This window comes from Conger conger, chromosome 8 (assembly GCF_963514075.1).
Source record: "Conger conger chromosome 8, fConCon1.1, whole genome shotgun sequence".
NCBI classification, from domain to species: domain Eukaryota; kingdom Metazoa; phylum Chordata; class Actinopteri; order Anguilliformes; family Congridae; genus Conger; species Conger conger.
Window position 1 is genome coordinate 34971195 of NC_083767.1, and position 20524 is coordinate 34991718.

At 43.3% G+C, this 20524-nt stretch overlaps 1 protein-coding gene across 5 annotated transcripts in view; it reads right to left on the reverse strand.

Annotated features, from left to right (window-relative positions):
* Window positions 1–19560, reverse strand: part of LOC133134689 (protein phosphatase 3 catalytic subunit alpha) — a 130619-nt gene extending 111059 nt beyond the window's left edge. For 4 of the 5 annotated variants that reach the window (XM_061250977.1, XM_061250975.1, XM_061250976.1 and 1 more), the window contains exon 1: window positions 19273–19560. In XM_061250977.1, coding sequence (XP_061106961.1) covers window positions 19273–19333 — 61 coding nt within the window. In that variant the 5' untranslated portion in view covers window positions 19334–19560. Of the gene's footprint in view, window positions 1–11957; window positions 12042–19272 lie in introns of those variants that run through there. The other variant, XM_061250978.1, reaches the window with a different exon arrangement.
* Window positions 19561–20524: the final 964 nt, after the last annotated feature.

A 20524-nucleotide genomic window follows, 5' to 3' on the forward strand; every position in this document is an offset into this window, starting at 1 on the left:
GCTTTTCACTACAGACGCAGCGGTGACATATTTGACAAGAGTGTGACAGGAGTGACATATTGCCATCAATTCCATCACACACAACAAAGTCTGATGGTATTTATTTCTTGGTTTATTTTTACAACAGATGAAACTATAGCACTTTTCCATTTAGTAAGTAAAAAAAAAAAACCTGAGACTGAGGTACTGTTTGGGTGCATCTGTTTCTGTCAATTCCCTTAACTTCTTTATAGAAGGAAGGGGTTGACAGTCTTCAGACTGTGCTAGCATATTTAGCTTGTCTCTTCATCCAAAGATGGCCAGGACAGCCTTACATTAACACTGTGCAAAACATCCAGATTGCAGACAGCCATCTTCTAACTGGCCAGCCTGTTTCATAGCTGTGGGCCTCCATCTAATCAACATACTCTCCTCTGTGTTCGAGGAGAAGGATTTGACTTGGAGAACTGGAACTCTGCTGTTCATATTGTTTGTTTTTATTGCATTTAGGTTTTCCATATGTGTATGCATAGTACACTCTGTGATCACTTTATTAGGTAGAACTGTACACCAGCTTGTTAATGGAAATATTTAATCAGCCAATCATTTGGCAGCAACTAAATACATAAAAGCATGCAGATGTTGTCAAGAGGTTCAACTGTTTTTCAGACCTAATGTCAGAATAAATGTGATCTAAGTGACTTGTGAACGTGGAATTATTGTTGGTACCAGACAGGGTGGTTTGAGAATCTCAGAAACTGCTCATCTCCTCGGATTTTCATGTACAACAGTCTCTAGTTTGCAGAAAATGGTGCGGAAAACTTTTCCCACAGCTGCTGTTGTTGCCAGGCATAGCTTTCATCTTTTTTTTCATACATTTGTTTGGGTAAAACACCTGTCACTCAGTTTCCCCTACTGGGCTGAGAAAACATGTGACATAACATTCAGCTTTTAGCATAAGCTCTTATCCACAGTGACAATCTTTCATTAAACAACAACAGTCCCCTACCTGGGAGGCAAACCTGCATCCCCTCGGCTAAAAGCCCAGAACCCCAACCACTATAATAGACTGGGGCTGCTGTAACTCTGTAAACAATGCAGCAATGTCAGTGATATCACAACACTGGTGGCAAAAAGTCCAGTCAAGGCTGCAGAACCCTTGACTGGACTCTCTCCTGAACCAAAGCACATCTCTCCTGCATTAAAGCACATCTCTCCTAAACCAAAGCACATCTCCCTGAACCAAAGCACATCTCCCTGAACCAAAGCACATCTCTCCTGAACCAAAGCACATCTCCTGCAGAAACCACATCTCTCCTGAACCAAAGCACATCTCTCCTGCATTAAAGCACATCTCTCCTTAACCAAAGCACATCTCCCCTGAACCAAAGCACATCTCCTGCAGAAACCACATCTCTCCTGAACCAAAGCACATCTCTCCTGCATTAAAGCACATCTCTCCTAAACCAAAGCACATCTCCCCTGAACCAAAGCACATCTCCTGCAGAAACCACATCTCTCCTGAACCAAAGCACATCTCCCCTGAACCAAAGCACATCTCTCCTGAATCAAAGCACATCTCTCCTGAACCAAAGCACATCTCCTCTGCAGCAAACCACATCTCTCCTGAACCAAACCACATCTCCCCTGTAGCAAACCATATCTCTCCTGAACCAAACCACATCTCTCTTGAACCAAAGCTCATCTCCCCTGAACCAAAGCACATCTCTCTTGCACCAAACCACATCTCTCCTGAACCAAACCACATCTCTCCTGAACCAAACCACATCTCCTGCATCAAAGCACATCTCCCCTGAACCAAAGCACATCTCTCTTGCACCAAACCACATCTCTCCTGAACCAAACCACATCTCTCCTGAACCAAACCATATCTCTCCTGAACCAAACCACATCTCTCTTGAACCAAAGCACATCTCCCCTGAACCAAAGCACATCTCTCTTGCACCAAACCACATCTCTCCTGAACCAAACCACATCTCTCCTGAACCAAACCACATCTCCTGCATCAAAGCACATCTCTCCTGAACCAAAGCGCATTTCTCCTAAACCAAAGCACATCTCTCTTGAACCAACGCACATCTCTCTTGAACCAACGCACATCTCTCTTGAACCAACGCACATCTCTCTTGAACCAATGCACATCTCTCTTGAACCAACGCATCTCTCCTGCACCGTGAACACAGGACCATGTTCAGCGTGGGCTACGTTGTTAAGAAACCTCCTCATCGCCTGGCAACTGTGTCTGTGAGAAAACCAACATCTGTCTGCACCAAAGGATTTTTTCCTCAAAGGATGGAGAGAGAGAGAGAGGGAGAGAAAGGTCCTCAGGACACACCTGCGGATACAATGATTGTTCACATGCCGGGTTGCCTATTCAGCTGAAAACGTACAGACAGTGTTCATCAATCAATCAGTCAGTCAATCAATCAATCCATCAAGTCTGCGTACAGCCCCATTTACAAACAAATTGTTTCAAACTAATTTGTTTCGGGCAGCAGTTTAACACTATTAATGCACAAGTAGGGTAAAGATTTGTAATGTGGTGGCAGGTGTTTAATGACAAGCGGAAAAGTTAACACTGCAAAGACACTGCAAAAACAAAGTAAATCAGAACAAAACTGTTAGCCTTATAGTGAAACTTGATCTCATTTCTATGAGTAGATAAATATTGCCAAATGAGGTGAGACAGTTTGACTCATTTCAAAATTCTCCAATGGTATAAGAAAATTTCACTTGTCAAGTAAACACTAACTTGCCAATCAGCAAATATTTTATGCTTCAGAGAAGAAAAAAAGATTTCAAGTCTCATTTCAAGACAAAAACACGCATTAAGAAAGGCATTTTTTTTCCAGTGGAGTCCTGATTTAAAGACTCAAGTCCAGTATTGATTCAGAACGTGTTTCCAGTCAAGCCCAGCGGCTTAACTTCCTGCCGCAACGTGGAGATGTGGTGGGCTAATGACTCCTTTAAAAATGCCAGAGCTTTCTCCCGCTAATCCACTCCTTACACAGGGCACACAGCTGGCTTCCCAACACATTCCACACATCTGAACGCAAACCATAATGGTACGGTCTTCCGTAACTCTGCAGCCAAACGCCGGCCTTGTTTGAACAAGCTGTGTGGGTCGCTTACACGTGTTCTATCGGTCAGTCGCATCCAAGGTGGAGAACGCTGACCGCTAGTCGCAAGCTTGTATCACTCCCAGACCCCGGTCATATTTGAATGTTTTGGATTCAAATATTTTTCTGCGCTTTACTGAGCTTGCCTGGTGTATTGGAACTGATTAAATACTCTCAAAAAGTGCTAATCGATACGTATTTTACCCTGGTCTGGTCACAGCAGTGTATTTAAAGGGCCAAAACGGAACAGTGTGTCCCGTTCAAGGCCGAATGGTTTTTATAAAAAAAGAAGAAAAAAAAGGATTTGGCATTAACTGCAGGAATCCCCACAGTCACGCTGCCAAAAGGCTTTTGTTTGGTTTTGTGTCACGGCGAGAGCATAAACCAGACACGCGAACCCGCATTCTGCAAACAGAGTTCCTCATTAATACTGAGGTGGGATACTCAAGAGCCTCCAGGCACGTTTAAAGACACAAAAATATAAAGCGTTTCCTGTCAAACCTAGAAACGTCAACGTTATCTGTTGTTTAAAACAAAAGGGGGGGGGGGGGGGTGAAATACAGAAAATGCAACACAACTTTTTTCCCTTCGCCATTTTGCTTTGAGGCGCTTCTCCTCATGTCTCTCACCAATGTGCCCGAGTAGGAATTAAAAAAAGAAACTCAGGAACACAGCTCATCTGGAATTACGGTCCGTTCCACCGTTTCGCCACGGTCATGCTCAGCGTCCTGCAAACAAAAGGGAAATGTGCTGGCGTGGAAAACGAGACGGACACACCTGAGGAGGGCCGAGAGCTGCAGGGCCAGCCTAGCGACCTGGATGCAGAGAAGCAGTGAAGATGATGATGAAGGTGTGTGTGTGTGTGTGTGTGTGTGGTGGTAGGGGTGGGCGTTAGTGCAGTCGTTCCAACAAAAGCAGGCTATGCCCTGCATTGCGCTGGTGCAGAGATGAACCCCTTTATGTCCTTGGGAAAGAATTAGTAGTTAGGGGTAGTGTACGTGTCACATATAGTAATGTTTAGGGAACTAGGCTTTGCAACTTCAGGTAGGTTGCTAGGCTTTGGAACTCCAGGTAGGTTGCTAGGCTTTGGAACTCCAGGTAGGTGCTAGGCTTTGGAACTCCTGGTAGGTTGCAGGTTCCCTTGAGCATGGCACTAAACCTGAAGTGAAACATGCAGCAGTATAAAAGGATTGTAGCTAAAACCGCATAAGCAGAGAAAGTGCCTTTGGATATGAGCATTCGCTAAAGCACTGAAATGTAAACATGAACGGGAACAACGGCTTCTTTCATTAAAAAGAAACCAGAGGCTGCGTGGGCATGTTTTTTAAGGGTCCCGCAACCGTACACAAGTGTACACAACCGCACCCCTGACCGTGCGCCAGGATTGTGTCGCACCGGGCCAAACTAAAGCCAAATAAGTGCATGCAACCTTCACTACCCCACACTTTATCTTTGGAGAATAATAAGAAGCTGCATTAAATGTAAGACTGTGTGAAGAATGTAATAATAATAATAATAATTTGTTACTTAGCTGACGCCTTTATCTAAAGTGATTTGGAGCAATGCGGGGTTAAGGACCTTGCTCAAGGGCCCAACAGCTGTGGGGATCTTCTTGTGGCTACAGACACATCCCAGTCATGTACCATAGCCACTAGGCACCCGGCTACCAAAGAAACATGCACTTGGAACATGTACATGTTCTTTGTCTCAGTAAATATGTCCAAATGCACAGAATTCAGAGCCTGATCTCATTTAACCATAGAATTCAGAGCCTGATCTCATTTAACCATTGAATTCAGAGCCTGATCTCATTGAACCATAGAATTCAGAGCATGATCTCATTTAACCATAGAATTCAGAGCCTGATCTCACTTAAACGTAGAATTCAGAGCCTGATCTCATTTAACCGTAGAATTCAGAGCCTGATCTCATTTTACCATAGAATTCAGAGCCTGAGGGTGACATGGTAATGCCAACACCTCACAGCAAGAAGGTACTGAGCCTTTCTTGCTGCTGTACGAGCCGATCCTACTAACCCTGGCCGAGTCGAAGCCCGGTCCTCGGAGCGCAACTGTAACAAACCGATGCCGTTAGTTTAGCCGTGCGCCACCGCGGCTCCTCATACTATTGTAATTTATGCAAAATGTAGGTGTTTTGTGGCCCTTTGAGCCAAGGGCATTTCTGTGTGGAGCTGGCATGTTCCACCCTGTATGTGTGTGGGTGTCCTCCAGGAACTTCAGCTTCCACCCACAGTCCAAAGACATCCATTATCTGAACCCGCTTATCCTGATCAGGGTCGCAGGGGGGCTGGAGCCTATCCCAGCATACATTGGGCGAAAGGCAGGAATACACCCTGGACAGGTCGCCAGTCTATCGCAGGGCACTCACACCATTCACTCACACTCATACCTACGGGCAATTTAGACTCTCCAATCAGCCTAACATGCATGTCTTTGGACTGTGGGAGGAAACCGGAGTACCCGGAGGAAACCCACACAGACACGAGGAGAACATGCAAACTCCGCACAGAGAGGCCCCGGCCGGCGGGGATTCAAACCCAGGACCTCCTTGCTGTGAGACGGCAGTGCTACCCACTGCACCATCCGTGCCACCTCAGTCCAAAGACATGACTTAGATGTGCGGATCTTATTGTGGCTACACTTGCCACCAACCTTGCCTCTCCCAGTCATTTACCACTACGCTACAGGCCGCCCTGTATGGTACATGAACTACAGAACTGAAACATAAATCGGTCACACTTTAATGTGGGTACATGAATTGCCACTAATGAATGTAGTTGTTAAGATGAATGAATTGATGTGCGTGCACATTCATTAAGCATGAATTAACTTTTAATTAGTTAATATATTTAACTACTAACTAATGTATTAGCTACATGAATACAGTATGTATACATTAGCTAACCATAGGATAAACGTAATGTATGTTAATGATCAACTATTATGTAACAACTTTTTTGGAATCCCAAAAACAACATTGATCAGTTAATGCCAATGTATTGTGGGCAGGAATGGGCATTTGGGATTCTTATGGCCATAATACATTGGGATGAACTTTCAGCAGAGAACCTGCAGAGACGGAGAAATCTGGAGTTACATTGACTCTGGGCCACACCCTTAACTGTGGGGAGTGAAATCAATCTGAGCCCATTCAATACATCCAATGTGAAAGCAGGTCCCCACAATGCCACTGTCTCCACACCAACGGTGTGTGTTCCAAATACAAAATACAACATCTGAGATTTATTATTTCACCTGACATTTAAATAGAATTTTACATTATTACTCAAATAAAAGCAAACAAATTCTTAAGGGGTATATCTCGGGGAATGGTGAGGCTCCAGAAAACGTTCTTTAGAGACTTTTACCTTCAGGCCAAGACCATCTGTCATTCCTTTATCAAGACTAGAACGGGTTTCAGTCCCTGACAGATTGTTCTCGGTGGCGCGCAGAAACGCTTTGCAAGACTGCGTCTACAGTAAGCGGAGATGGGGCAGACAGGGAGATCTGACGGCGAGGAGTGAAATGTATTTTAAAACACCTGGAAGGAGCTTTGGAAGCCGCCAGACGGTCTTACATCATCACGCGCACGTACACTTCAGTCACCCGACAGCCCTTTCCCTCCTTTCCATTTTTCCGCGAAAGGCAGCAGCTGGTAAAACAAAGAAAAGGGGCTCCCTCTCCGATGAAATTTTAGTCGCAGCCCCCCCGAGTGGAAGTTCCGGCCTTTCGACGAGAGGGTCGGGGAAAAGCCAGATGCTCCTGGCGGACCGTTTTAACTGCCTCCTGAGCGGGGGGGGGGGGGGGGGGGGGGGGGGGAGAGAGGCAACCTGTGTGAAAATGAGAGGTGCGACGCGGCGCCGACCTTGCGGGTCTCGGAACACGGTTGAGTAAATGTTTACATTACGAGCGGGCTGCTGGTGAAAGGGCCGAGTTGCCGTGGTGACCGTGGCGCTGGGCATACGGAGAGCAGACCGTTCGCTGTTTCGGTACGAGAAGAAACACTGCGGCCTCAGTTGATACATCCGCATATGGGAGCCGGTATTTACCCAGCGAAGAGAGTGCTTTGTCTGGCACGTTTTCTTTTTACAGCAGTTATTCGTCTCTCCGTTGTATACGGTAACGAGTGCAAAGTGGTTTCAAACTAGTCTGTGCACACTTCCAAAAACAAACCAGCCAATGCCGGGAAATAGCCCATATGGTAATGGTAAAAAGGAAAATGGACTGTGTTTATGTAGTAGCTTTATCCAAAGCGCTTTACAATTAATGCCTCTCATTCCCCCATTCACTCACACTCACACACCAATGGCAAAAGGCTGCCATGCAAGGCACCAACTGGCTCGTAATGAGCAATTTGCGGTTAAGCGTCTTGCTGAGGGATGGTTTGACACAACCCGGGAGGGGGACGATGACCCCGACAACCATTCATACCTCCTGAGTTAATGTCACCCCATCTGCTAAAACAGTTCTGGAACAATCTGTCAGGAACATACAGGACGTCATCACATAGGAATTCATTCCACTCACTAAACAGAGAAGACAAGAAAGAAACAAATATGACCACTATTACTTTCTATATATAGCCAGCCTCTAAATGCAAGTAGCATAAAGTAAATTCCTGTTAATGATCTGATTAGAAAAATCTTCTGACACACGGGACAAAGGCTGTTGTGTCTGTCAGTCTTAGTACAGAAAACCTTTAATAAGTGGGCTCAGACTTTCAAATCATTGCTAAATAATATATGGGAGCACATTAAAAATGAAGAACTTAAATTAACAGCCTAAAAGCCATGAGCACAGACCAAGACAAACTGGGGGGGGGTTGGTGCAATATTCCATTAACAATCAATGTACTGCAGTAATGAACAATAGGACTGTAGATGTGTGTTATGACATTAATAATAATAACAATAATAATAATAACAACAACAACAATGAAGTAAATACCTTTTTATTCATCCAAAGATGCTGTACAGACTAATAACCAAAATGGTGTGACTAATGGAACACTTGGTGCCAGTAAGAGACCTCCTGATCCAGAAACTGAAGATGTGGTGATGTGCTGATAAAGACCCATTTTATGTAAACTCAATGTCCACCTACATACCAAACTTTTAATACTGTGAGCAAAACAAGCCTTTCTTATTATTCCACTCGCTGAGCCCCCAAGATATTTAAGCCCTGAGTACTGTCACACAACACAGCCAGGTGGTCATTCAAAAGAAGAGCCTGGAGAGGTTTGAGGCAAGACTTGAAGTTGTCAACGAATGGAAAGTAACAGGTAATGAGGAGATTCGTTTTTTTGTTCTTAACCTTTCAATGTGTGAGATCACAAAATGCGATAAGAATGTTCTTAACAGAACATTCAAATGCTGATGTAACAATCACTCCTAATTATAGACCAGACCGGCAACACGTCACCGCCGAATCCACGCCCCTTCTTGGGGGCAAGCATAATACAGCGAGAATAGGATATTTTACCTAAATTAGCTACTATCTTTTGACAACAATACCATTTTCTTTTCTTACATTACGATAAGCTGAAAGTCTTTTGAGCATTTCCATACCAAGTTGACATTTTTATGATAAGTAGTTTTTGAGAACGAGAGCTTTGTTTGACACCTGTGCTAGTTTCCATCCGGCAAGTCCAGCTGTAGCTGACGTTACGTTAAATCACTTCAATACATTCTCACCAAACAGACAGCAGTGGATAAATAGATAACTTCATACATAAATTAACTTCTTAACTGAACATTTAGTACTGATAATTGTAAGCAATGGAGTTCTAGAACACTGACATAGAAATTAGAAAATGTAATTCCATTTTCTCAGGGTTAATTCTGCAATTGGGAGCCAGTACAGGCCTTGATGGGATCTTTATGTGAGTCCATTGCTGATAAGTCTGCACAGAACTCAAAAAGTGAAGAACAGAGGGAAATGATGTGCTGTAAGAAACATTAAGGTCCTGTGCAAAATATAAACCGCCCTACTTAGAAGAAGACACCCTCAGCCCAAAGAAGCCGATTTATGTGCTCACATCTCAGAAGGAGGGGGAAGGAAGAAGTAGAATAAAGAGATTACACATTTCGGCATTTAGCAGATGCCCTTATCTACAGCGACTAATTCATTTTACTTTTTTTTTTTAACTGCAATCTGTTTAAACAGCTGGATATTCCGGTGAATAAATTCATGATAAGTCGCTTAGCTCAAGGGTACAACATGTCATACGTTTTCCAGGCAGTTTGCAGACCAGTCCGTTGGATAGAGCACTTTGCGCCATACTTAAAGGACACTAAATGGACCCCTTTCCCTATTCCACGTCGATGTGGAAGCAAGCTGTGCTGTAGGTGATATGCAGAGTCACGTTACTCTCAAAGCCAAGCCTTCCTCATCCTTTCATATCGGTCGTGATTTGCCTGTGTTTATCGGCTTTACTTGGTCCTAAATCCACTAATTCCACTAGTAATCCAATCATCCACAGCAGACCTAGGTCTGATGTACGGTTGAAGATCATTTGGTCATGGGCAAGCAGCTCACTGAGGATATTTCCATTCTTCAAACAAAGTGAAACCCTTCTGAAAGACACGATGCAGTGACAGTAACCAATCATAAAGGCCAGATGGAATATTCTGGAATTAACTATCTGTATGAGCACTGGTATTCAGGATTAGATTCAGGTTACATTATTACACCATTGGCATTTGGCAGACGCTCTTATCCAGAGCGACATACAGTTGATTAGACTAAGCAGGAGACAATCCTCCCCTGGAGCAATGCAGGGTTAAGGGCCTTGCTCAAGGGCCCAACGGCTGTGCGGATCTTATTGTGGCTACACCGGGATTAGGACCACCGACCTTGTCCCAGTCATTTACCTTAACCACTATGCTACAGGCCACCCCTTGTGACCCAGGTGAGGTCACATCCCTCCTGAAAGGGAGCCTGACAGGGGAGCACCACTGAGATAGGGGTTTTTCTCCCCACTAGGGAGTTTTTAAAATTGCATTGAATTGAATTGAATTGTAGGCCAAAGCCCCATTTCCTCACGTCCAGAGACAATTGGAGGTTAGACCTGCTGGTTTGGAGTCAATTCCATTCCTGTTCGGTCGATTCAAGAATTGAGTCAAAACGATATTAATGAATCGAAGTGTGTCCATAGAGTTCTATGAGGATTTCTCAATTGAATCAATTGAATCAATTCATTTTCTGAACTGCAATGAGTTTATTGAAATGGGCTTGAGCCACCTGAGCACAAACACTGGTGTCCCTGGTGTCTACCACCAATATATGGAGCAGACTATGTCAGGCTTGGCTAAAACAAAACAGTTGAGACAAGTTAGGGGCAGGTTAATGACCACCGTAAGGTGACACCGACACCACACAGACAAAAATACACCCTCCACCCCGCAAGGCCTCCTGACCACACTCGTGAGACATCTTTGTAGAATATTATGATGAATGTTAGCATGTGAATCACAAGATCTAATCATCCGCTGCGTTTCAAAATCAGCCTTTAGGGCATGCAATGAGACAGGGCCTAAAGATACCCAAGAAGCCACACGTAACGTCACAAATCAAAACACGACAGGTTCTACAGAGCAGTCTGTGAAACGCCAAAGGCTTCCGACAGAAATGCTTTATAATAACAACCCATGGAGCCAACTCCCATTTCATTCAGTCAATTTGAGAATTAGTGAAAAATGTGATTTACAAAATTGGCAAAAATATTCTATGAGGACTTCTACAATTAATTATTCATTTTAAATTATTTGAATTTCAATCCATTTCCTGGTTTGATTGTTTTGGAATCTCGGAGATAATCTAACTGCGGTCAACATTTATAGATGAAACTCAACCAATCAGTTTCACCGAATCTAAATTCCTGGTTGCCAAAAGATCATCATATCATTGTCATATAAGAAATAATATAAAATCCATTAGTTGACGGAACCTGAAGGTACGCAGTCAAACCCAGAATTATGTTGTATATTTTATGGGGTTTAGACCAATAATGAGGTTTATCTGAGTGTGGAAAACAACAACATTTCAGGGAAAGGAAACGACTGAAAGTTTGTTCTTGGCGTCCTTACAGAGAGAACAAACAACGCCAGCGTCCTGTTTAAAGAAATCTAGCTTAGTCTTTGTTCCAGGGTGTTCTTATTTATTTTAGCAAGGCGCTCGGTCCTTGTAGATGTTTATATTCTTTAGCATGTTTACCCACTCTACTACTAACAGACAATTCGAAAAGCTCCTGCAAAGCTTCATTGCCCGACAGAATGACAGGCAATGAAAGGTTAGAAAAACAACCAACACTCCACCAGGCCACAACCGAGGAACAGTATGAAGTTACTAAACAAAGGCTTAGACTACAGTTTTCCAACCTCCATAAAGTGGTTTCTAAGCCATTAATGTGCAGACGATAACTACTTTGGGGAACTGTTCGGCCCTGTCAGTAACCAATGACCATGGGAACGCAGAAAGACGTGCAAAATACAGATCTCATGCTCTGAGCACTCACGTTGTCTTCATATCCGCAGAACTATAGCAAACACTGTACACAACTTTCCCCCCCAAACAAATGATAAACAATGTATTCTGATCTCCACTTTACCAAATATAATACCACAGCAATTAATTTCTCCTGTTTTTACCTGTGGGTAAACTGCTAGAGAGGTTTTTTATGATGATAGCCAATTTTTGCTTGTAATTCTATAAACACTCAGTGAACACTTTATCAGGTATTTATTGCATTTTTTTAGAGTTAATTATTCTGCTACTGTAGCCTATCCACTTTGAGGTTTGATGCATTGTATGTTCCTACCTGTCAGCTTCGATCAGTCTAGACCTTCTCCTCTGACCTCACTCATTAACAACACGTTTCTGCCCGCAGAACTGCTGCTCACTGGATGTTTTTTTGTTTTTCGCACCATTCTCCGCAAACTCCAGAGACTGCTGTGTGTGGAGATCAGGAGATCAGCAGTTTTTGAGATACTCAAACCACCATTTCTGGCACCAACAATCATTCCACAGTCAAAGTTACTTAGATCACATTTCTTCATGACATTTGGTCTGAAAAACAACTGAACTTCTTGACCACATCTGCATGCTCTTATGTATTTAGATTAAATGATTGGTAGATTAAATATTTGCCTTAACAAGCTGGTGTAAAGGTCTACTGAATAAAGTGACCAATGAGCGTACATAGTATATTCTGAATAAGCCAATGGAACTGCAGTTATACTCAGGAGACATACAAGCTCTCAAATCAGCCCTCACTTCTCAAATATTCAAAAGCACACCACTTCAGGCCAGTTCACAGTCTCGCAGCAAAGCACTGCTGCAACCAGGGACGTGCAACGGATGTTTATAATCTGGGTGACTCGAGTGCGTTTATATATTTTTGCAAAGGACAACAACTACGTAGAGTGACGCAAAGGCTACGTAAATCGACAATAGAACTTTCACAAACATTTAGCAATTTCAGTAATAAACTGACCTTTAGGCTCAACCTACCTCAAATTCACACACCTCACAAGTCTTGTAGCACCTATTTTTTTCCATCTCTGTCCCTTTCACTTTAGCCATATCCCCGCGCCCTCTCCTCCCTGCCTTCTCCAGGGCCTACGGTGTCCAGCATACAGCCCTGCACGACTGCGAAAATATCAACGCTAAAGTGGCTTTGTGAGGCACGACAACCTGGAAGCAAATGGCACAATTTTATTGAGCAGCTGACTGAGTCAACGGTAGTTCCATTCATTTTAACGATGAGCACTCACATTAACCTTCAGTCTATCTTCAGCAGAGAGAGCTACAGCGGTAAGTGACTGTCCAGGGTGACAACCTGTTGGGTGATTGCTGCCGTTTGATTGAGGGACTGACCGAACCACTATAAAGTGACTAGTAACCGCACTTTCAGAAGCATTGGCTCAAGTGGCAGGAGACCCAGGATTTAATTTCTCCCCATTTTCACTCCCCCCATCCTGTTTATTAAGTAATTCTTACAAAGCTGGTCTCAGGTGTTGTCACATTACATTATAGTCATTTAGCAGACGCTCTTATCTGGAGAAACGTACAATAAAGTGCAATTCAGAACTAGGGACGAGTGCATTGGAAAATACAATTCAAAGTCCTTGAGTGATTACCTTGGGGGGTTTTATTTCCAGATTGCTCAGTTGGTCTCAGCAGTTTCTTTCAAAAGTAAGTAAAGGTAAGTAAAGTCAATATCAACACAGCTAGCCATTATCAAAAACATAATTTCTTGTCCTAGCGTTAATGGCAACACTTCATCCTGACACCAAGTGATTTTTTTGTAGACTGATCTGACTGAAAAAGACTATCTACTTTTATCCATCTACATTTTCCCATTGCAGCTTCTAAAAGCATTCACTGTGTTGTATGTGAGATCCTTTAAAAATAAAGCAAGAAATTACCAGCGGAGAACGCACAAAGTAATAGATCCATTAGAAACTGTTTTCTGAGTGTAGTCCTAACTAATAAGGCCAAAGACTGGACAGTTTCAATTTCAGTCACAAAGTAAGCGTTCAGTCGACACATCAACTCACCCTTTCCCAAAACTGTAGTCATTCCACGTAGCTCCCTTTCTGAAGCACGGCAGAATGCAGACACACGTACTGCTTATGTAAAAGGAGAATAGGGGCTGAACGACCAGTACTTACAGCGTTCATATGATACCAAACCCTCCCCCCAAATAAGACGCCATTATACACCAGTCCCAGAAATACAATTGACATAAACCTTGAGATAATGATGACCATTTTTCCTGCCCAAAATGGAGTTGGTGAGACTGCGTCTGTGCAGCTTCTAAAGGCCCGGAGCCCCGTCTGACAGAGCGGGAAGCTGCTGCCTACAGTGCAGCCGCTCAGAGGCATCTCGCCAGCATCGACTGCCGGCTGATTAAAAAGCACTCCTGTTGCCCTCGTGTCTAGCACATACCAGAAAATGAATAAAACTCCTTCTCCTTCCTCTGCTCAGATCATTCTGGTGACAGAACCAGGACGCTGGAAGCTGTGCTGTCATATTAGCTCCTATCTCTCAGAAAATATCATTAAAAAAGAAAGGACAAAATGCCACTGTCCTCCCAAGTGATGAAAATTGCTACCTCCTTGCATCAGGGCGTCTGTCTACCTATTGTACCTTTAACTGGAATATCTTAATATTTCCATTATTCTGGAACAAAAAGAAGGGATTAAAAGGAAAAACAACAAACATTGAAATGGGTGACTATGTACAAAAAGTGTACCCTTTAATAAAAGCTGAGAATGTGCACTTTTGGGGGAAAAAAAGAAGAAAAATTAGAGACAACATACAGTAAATAATCAAGAAACCTCTGATAAATGCCACGTCTTGTGCTGAGCTAATTAATCGAATGATGAATGATGTCTTATGAGGGCAACATGGCATGACTGAATGAACACTGGGAGATAGCCCCCTGTGGATGAGATACTTACATGATCTCCCAGACACTTTATCTTACACAGTGACAATTGAGCATATGGATCAGGAACTCGCCCACACACACACACACCCCAAAGGCCCCTGGGAGGACAGAGGAGGAGGTATGTCAGGCCAATGTGGAGTATGTGACATTACTTAATGTCCAGTTCTAAAATTGACTCCGCCGGGCAGCTGAGAAGGAGACCCTGCCGGGCCAGGACCTCCAGTGGCTCCCGGCCGGGGTCCGGTGGAAAGGTTGAGCGTCAGATCCTATCAGCCCAGCTCAACGGAATCCCTGCTCCAAACAACAGCCTTACCATGAGAGTTATTTACAGTTATTTAGCTGACGCTTCTATCCAAAGCAATTTACAGTTGATTATAATAAGGAGGTGGCAATCCACCCTAGAGCAATTTGGGGTTAAGGGCCTTGCACAATGGCCAAATACAGTGGGCACCAGAATTACTGGCACCCATGTTTTATTTTCCAAAATGCATAAAGTAGTGCATTTTATTAATTATTCAATGGAATCAACCAAAGTGTCACATCTAAATCCTTTATCTAAAATCCTTTCTAATTAAAGGTACAATAGGTAATTTCGGACTCCTAATGGTCAGGAGAAGAATAGCAGCAACAAACACTTTCAAACCACAACACTGTTTATCCCTCCCCCTTCTTTATGAACGCGCTTTGGCTGTGGCAATTATGTTTTTTTCCTTTTTTCTCCCAATTTGGTAGCCAATTGTACCCCGTCTAATTCAATTAGAGCTAGTATTAGATACACCGCCCATACCCCATCCCTCGGCGGCCCTACGAGAGCAACACGCCTTCTTCAAGCCATCTCGCCACATGCTGGTAACCGTGATTCCGAGGCGCCCGAGGTGCTTTTTGTGCGGCGATCTACTAACCCTGCCAAGTCCCTCCCCCTGGAGCAGCGAGCCAATTATGCTGCTCCACGTGAGCCGGCCAAACTTGGCTTTTGGCTGGACCAAGAATTGAATCCCGGTCCCGGTCAGGTGTGCAACTGCAGCGAACTGCAACCGCAAGCCTGTTGCGCCACCGCAGCCCGTAACTTATGTTTTAATGCAAAAATCTTACCTATTATAAAAGCAGAATGTCCAAACACTTTCACTTGTTTTTTTCTCCTTCAGGCCAACCATAGAAGCCTTTACAGAATGAAGGCATAATACAGCCACGGCCATTCTAAAGGTTCGTCCACTGAAGAAGAAATTAATGTGACCTCTTTTCCAAAGCTTCCTCTTAAGGGCAGCTTTACATTAAGAGATTTATGCACATTTTCAGCCTGCGCTAAGTGATCGCGTGACTCAGGGCACTACAAACCAAAATGGCTGCCAATTCAAATGCAAGCCAGCATTCTCATGAAACAACCCAGTTAGCCAACGGGATGAACCCAAACATCTGGAGTGGAATCCCAAGCCCCTACCCCTCTTTAACAGCCCATGAGAGTTAACTGCTTGCGAGTAACCAAATCTGCACTCGTTTGGTTTTAGGGTTTGTTATTTCCTACCAATAAGAAGAGCAGGCCTGATTCTGTAGAGCAAGATAACCATACGTCATCGTTTGGAGGCATGTATGCCGGCATGGACCATGCTGTATTTTCTGCTTGGTCTACATAGACACGTTGAAATCATACACTATCACAAAGCAAGACCTTGCTTGTGGGCGACTGGAATGGCGACTACAACAGCAGAAGGCTAGAGTCTTAAAATATACTTTTTCATTTGAAATTTGTGTTGTGGTTAAGGACTTGAACGCTCAGTGAAATCATTTTCTCAATTAAATAATTGAATAATGGAGGAATGCGTGGTTCCCATTTCTATTCAAGATGAGTCCCGTTTCAAATTTACAAACCCCCACCCCCAAGAGACACCCAATCATGTCTATCTGTGTATTGAAATTGACATTAGATTGTCTGAGATTAAAGCAAATACTGCAGGTCATTTAAAATGACACGGCGCAGAGCAGTGGGAACATAAATCCCGCACGGGTGACCTGAGGGGGTTGTGCCCTGATTTAAAGGGCCCGAACGCACATAAAAGGTATTTAATTCAAGGACTGAACCGGTCAGGGCCAGGGTCACATTAGCATAGAGATAAGATTGCACTCGCAGTCCGCTACAGTACTCGTGAGAGTAAAAGATCAGCATCACATAAAATGAGGGGCAGGATTTCCCCCTCTACGCTTGGTATGAGGGAGAGGGAGAAGGAGAGGCAAACAAAAAAAAAAACACAGAAAAACAGGGAAGTGTACATGGAATTGTGCTTTCAGGAGGTGATATTTTCCCAAAACATTGCCTTTGGCTCAACAGCGAAGGGTTACAATACCCGCTGCCCAAGGTCTTTTCAGAAAGGGAGGCCAAACACGGAGCATTTTGGGAAGGCCTTTCTCAAACATAGCAAAACTGCGAACGCTGCAATATTGTTCCAAATACTGGCCTGAAAATACTCTAAAAATAGCTTGCACAAAGCCGAAACAGATGGAAAAACACACACATAAATTACTTGGTATAATAGGCTGCCCCCAGAAATCAACACAGTGCTTGTACACATCTAGGCCATGCCACAGCAAAAATTAGTGCAGGATGGGACATGATTATTTAAGTAATGACAGATTGATATAATATGATATAACCAGACGGAGGCAGCCAAAACCAAAACCAAACAAAGTGTTTCTCCCAGAACATTCCTTTTGTTAAAGGTTGTCTGTTGCTCTCAAAAGAATGATAAATAACCTCGTTTTTAGTTACCTTAGGTATGCTACTGTAGATATTAACATTTCCTGCGAAAGACCAAATCGTCAAATGAGCTTAGAACTGTAAAATGAAAAATCGTTACACTTACAGTGAAACATGATCGTAAGGGTGGAGTGAGAATCCACAATGCCAACGCATCTGGGAAAGGCTATGTCCCAGATTAATTCTGTTGCATATGAAATTCTTTACGTCTTGCAATAATTATTTTAAGCATGCAGCTTGAGACCAGTTCAAGAGAACGCAATATCAGTTGCTTCAAATAGGCATTTGCGTAATTTGGTCAGGCGCAGGGCCTCACAACAAGAAGGTACTGAGTACAACTCCCGACTGTGTGGAGTTTGCGTGGATTTCCACGTGGGTTTTTACTGGATACTCCGCTTTCCTGCCCACAGTCAAAAGATATGCAGGTCATTTTAACTAGAGTCTAAAATGTCCTTGGCGTATATGCAATTTGTTGCGTGGGCCAGCCCTGTGATGGATTGGCGACCTGTCCAGAGGTGTATTCCTGCCTATTCCTTCCAGCACTCCACCAGTCCAAGTACACTTTACAACAGCAAGGAAACGCATCGCACGCCATGAATTCAAAGATATAACGGGTATAACGGGTACATTTACTTGGGTAGGTCTAAGGTGTCACATTCACATGCCTATGCATCGAGTCAGAACACAAGATTGGCTCGGCAAAATACAAGTCGCCAAAAATTAAAGTATGCTGCTTTAATAAATGTAGAAACTGATAACGTGTATGTACGTACACACATGACTACAAATACTTTATTGGACGGACAATTTGTCAAATTGCTCTGAGGGAGTTACTGCAGTGGAATCCGTTGAAATTACTCCAACGCGCTATGGCGGGGGAGGGGACGCCAGGTGCCAAGATGAATATGACAACATTGCTTCCGCAAAGCAATAGCAACTATATGAGAACGGGGATTATGTCGGTACAGGACGGACTCGACTTGTAAAGAAGGTGGGAAAAACTGTTTGGTGCCGAGATCACCACCAGCATAGTAACCAATCTGACATACGACCGCAGTGCCCTTATTTAAGTTTAGTAGCCTATTATTAAACCGCACTTGCACATTGACATAGACGTGCTTTAAGGTCGATACAAGTAAACTAAATGATCGTTGCTGGTTTTCTCGTTATTGAAGTTACTTTAAATAATCATTGAAGCAAGATCGGTTTCTATCGCATTTGCAATAAAAAATAATCTCAAATGTGGTTACATTTTCCCTAAAAACTAAAGAAAACTGGATATGATTTAATACGTGAGTAAATTGCGTGGTTGAAAAAAAGTTATTCCAGTGTTAGGCGATACAAAATAGTGAGTTTAACCCAAGCCGTTATCCCACTATTGAAACTCTCACTTTTACAATAACAATTGCACAATATTTCAGTGCAATGAAGCGACAGGGAATTTAAATGTGGCAAATGGACTGGGCGGTATGTACCGTGCACTGGGCGACTCGATCGCGCGACCAGCCGTGCATTAGGCTACGCTACAGGGAAAGGGCTACAGTAATACAAGGAAGACCGACGTAGGAAGTGAGATTGCGCTTAATGTAAACACTGATCGCGAATATTAAGAGAATGGATGCAGTACAGTGAGAACACATACACAGCAACAGTACTGAGAGACCAAGAAACTGGAAATCAGCATTGAACTGAGATGTCACAAACTCGTGAAATATTTGCATTTACTTCCTACTTATTAATATGAAGCTAACACCCTTTCTCTGCAATAGGCTTATTTTTTTTTTTTTTTGCTGCACAAAAGTACAGTAGGCTACTATCGACTATGTGCTGTTTGAAGTCATAATTGCTGTTGATTGCAAAACGCGATTGTCTTTAAAGTGCACAAATGACTTCTTCCAAAAGGCAACAGAAATAATGGTTACCACTTACATTTCACCGCCCTGTCCGTCGTTGACAACTTCGGATCATCATTTGGCTTGTTTTCGGACATTTCCAGGCTGATATTTACACTGCTAGATTTCTATTAAATATGAAACTGTGCCTGAATACGATCCGTTGTAGTCCTCGCTCAACCACTCGACTCTTCCCAGAATGGGAAACCGCTGTGGTTTCACGTGCCTCTCTGCCGTCTCCAAAAATACTTGCAAGTGTTACAAATTTCTACACAGTAAGGTCCCCCTGATTTACTGCTGTGCTATATCAATTTCTCTGTCTCCAAAACTGAGCGCAACCTAGTATAAAGTTTGTATAGATCCGCCTTCGGTCCAAGCCGGACTGCCGATTGGTGATGTTCACTTCCTGTTTCTATCGCTCCTTCACCCCGTACGGACGAACGTCCTGTCAATATCACTGGTCTGTGTAAAATTCAGACTTGATTATGCCGTTCGCTCTCTAACTAATGTGGGGGCATTATTTAATATTGGGGATTACTGCAGAACGCATACTGACTATTCAGCGATCGATAGCCTAATAGTATCGCCTACACAGGGAGTTTCATATTCGGCATACAGTTTGATTCGATTTAGGTGTCAGCTGTATGAATAATTATTAACGACTGTCAGTTAAACTAACGCATGCAATTTTGATAAAATCCCAGTATTCGATTCAGTGTGGTAAAAGAAACCAAGGTAGCTGCAATAGCGAGTCTCAACATACATTAAATAGTTTGGATTCATTTGTGAGCGCAATAATCCCTCCCATAGCCTGTATCCAGATTTGTGGCAACAGTTTGCAGCACACAGTGGTAGGCTACATACCTTTTAAAATGCATTATCGCGTAACTAATCAATGTAATGATGTTCAAGGATGGGGTATACTTTTTATCGAAATGTATTTCTCAACGAATTAAATAAAAATTTTGCGCTAATGTGCATATCAGAAATATATCAGGCTATGTGATCCTGGGGGTAATGGGGTTCTATCAAATAGGCTACAGCCCCTTTGCACATTGCTTTAATTGACTTGTTTTCTAGCCAGAGAAGGATGTGGATACGTGCAACTGTCGGAGATTATTTGTTTCTGTCAGGTCATGCAGTTGAAGGCTGCTCCTGATTACCGTCTCTTGGGGAGGCTGTTGACCGCTATCTGTTTCTGCACGCTCAGGCTGTGATTGCAGTAACGTGTCGGCAGTAGACGAGCTCTCCGCTCAGTGCGCTCAGTGTTAAATAGCGCCAGAAATGCC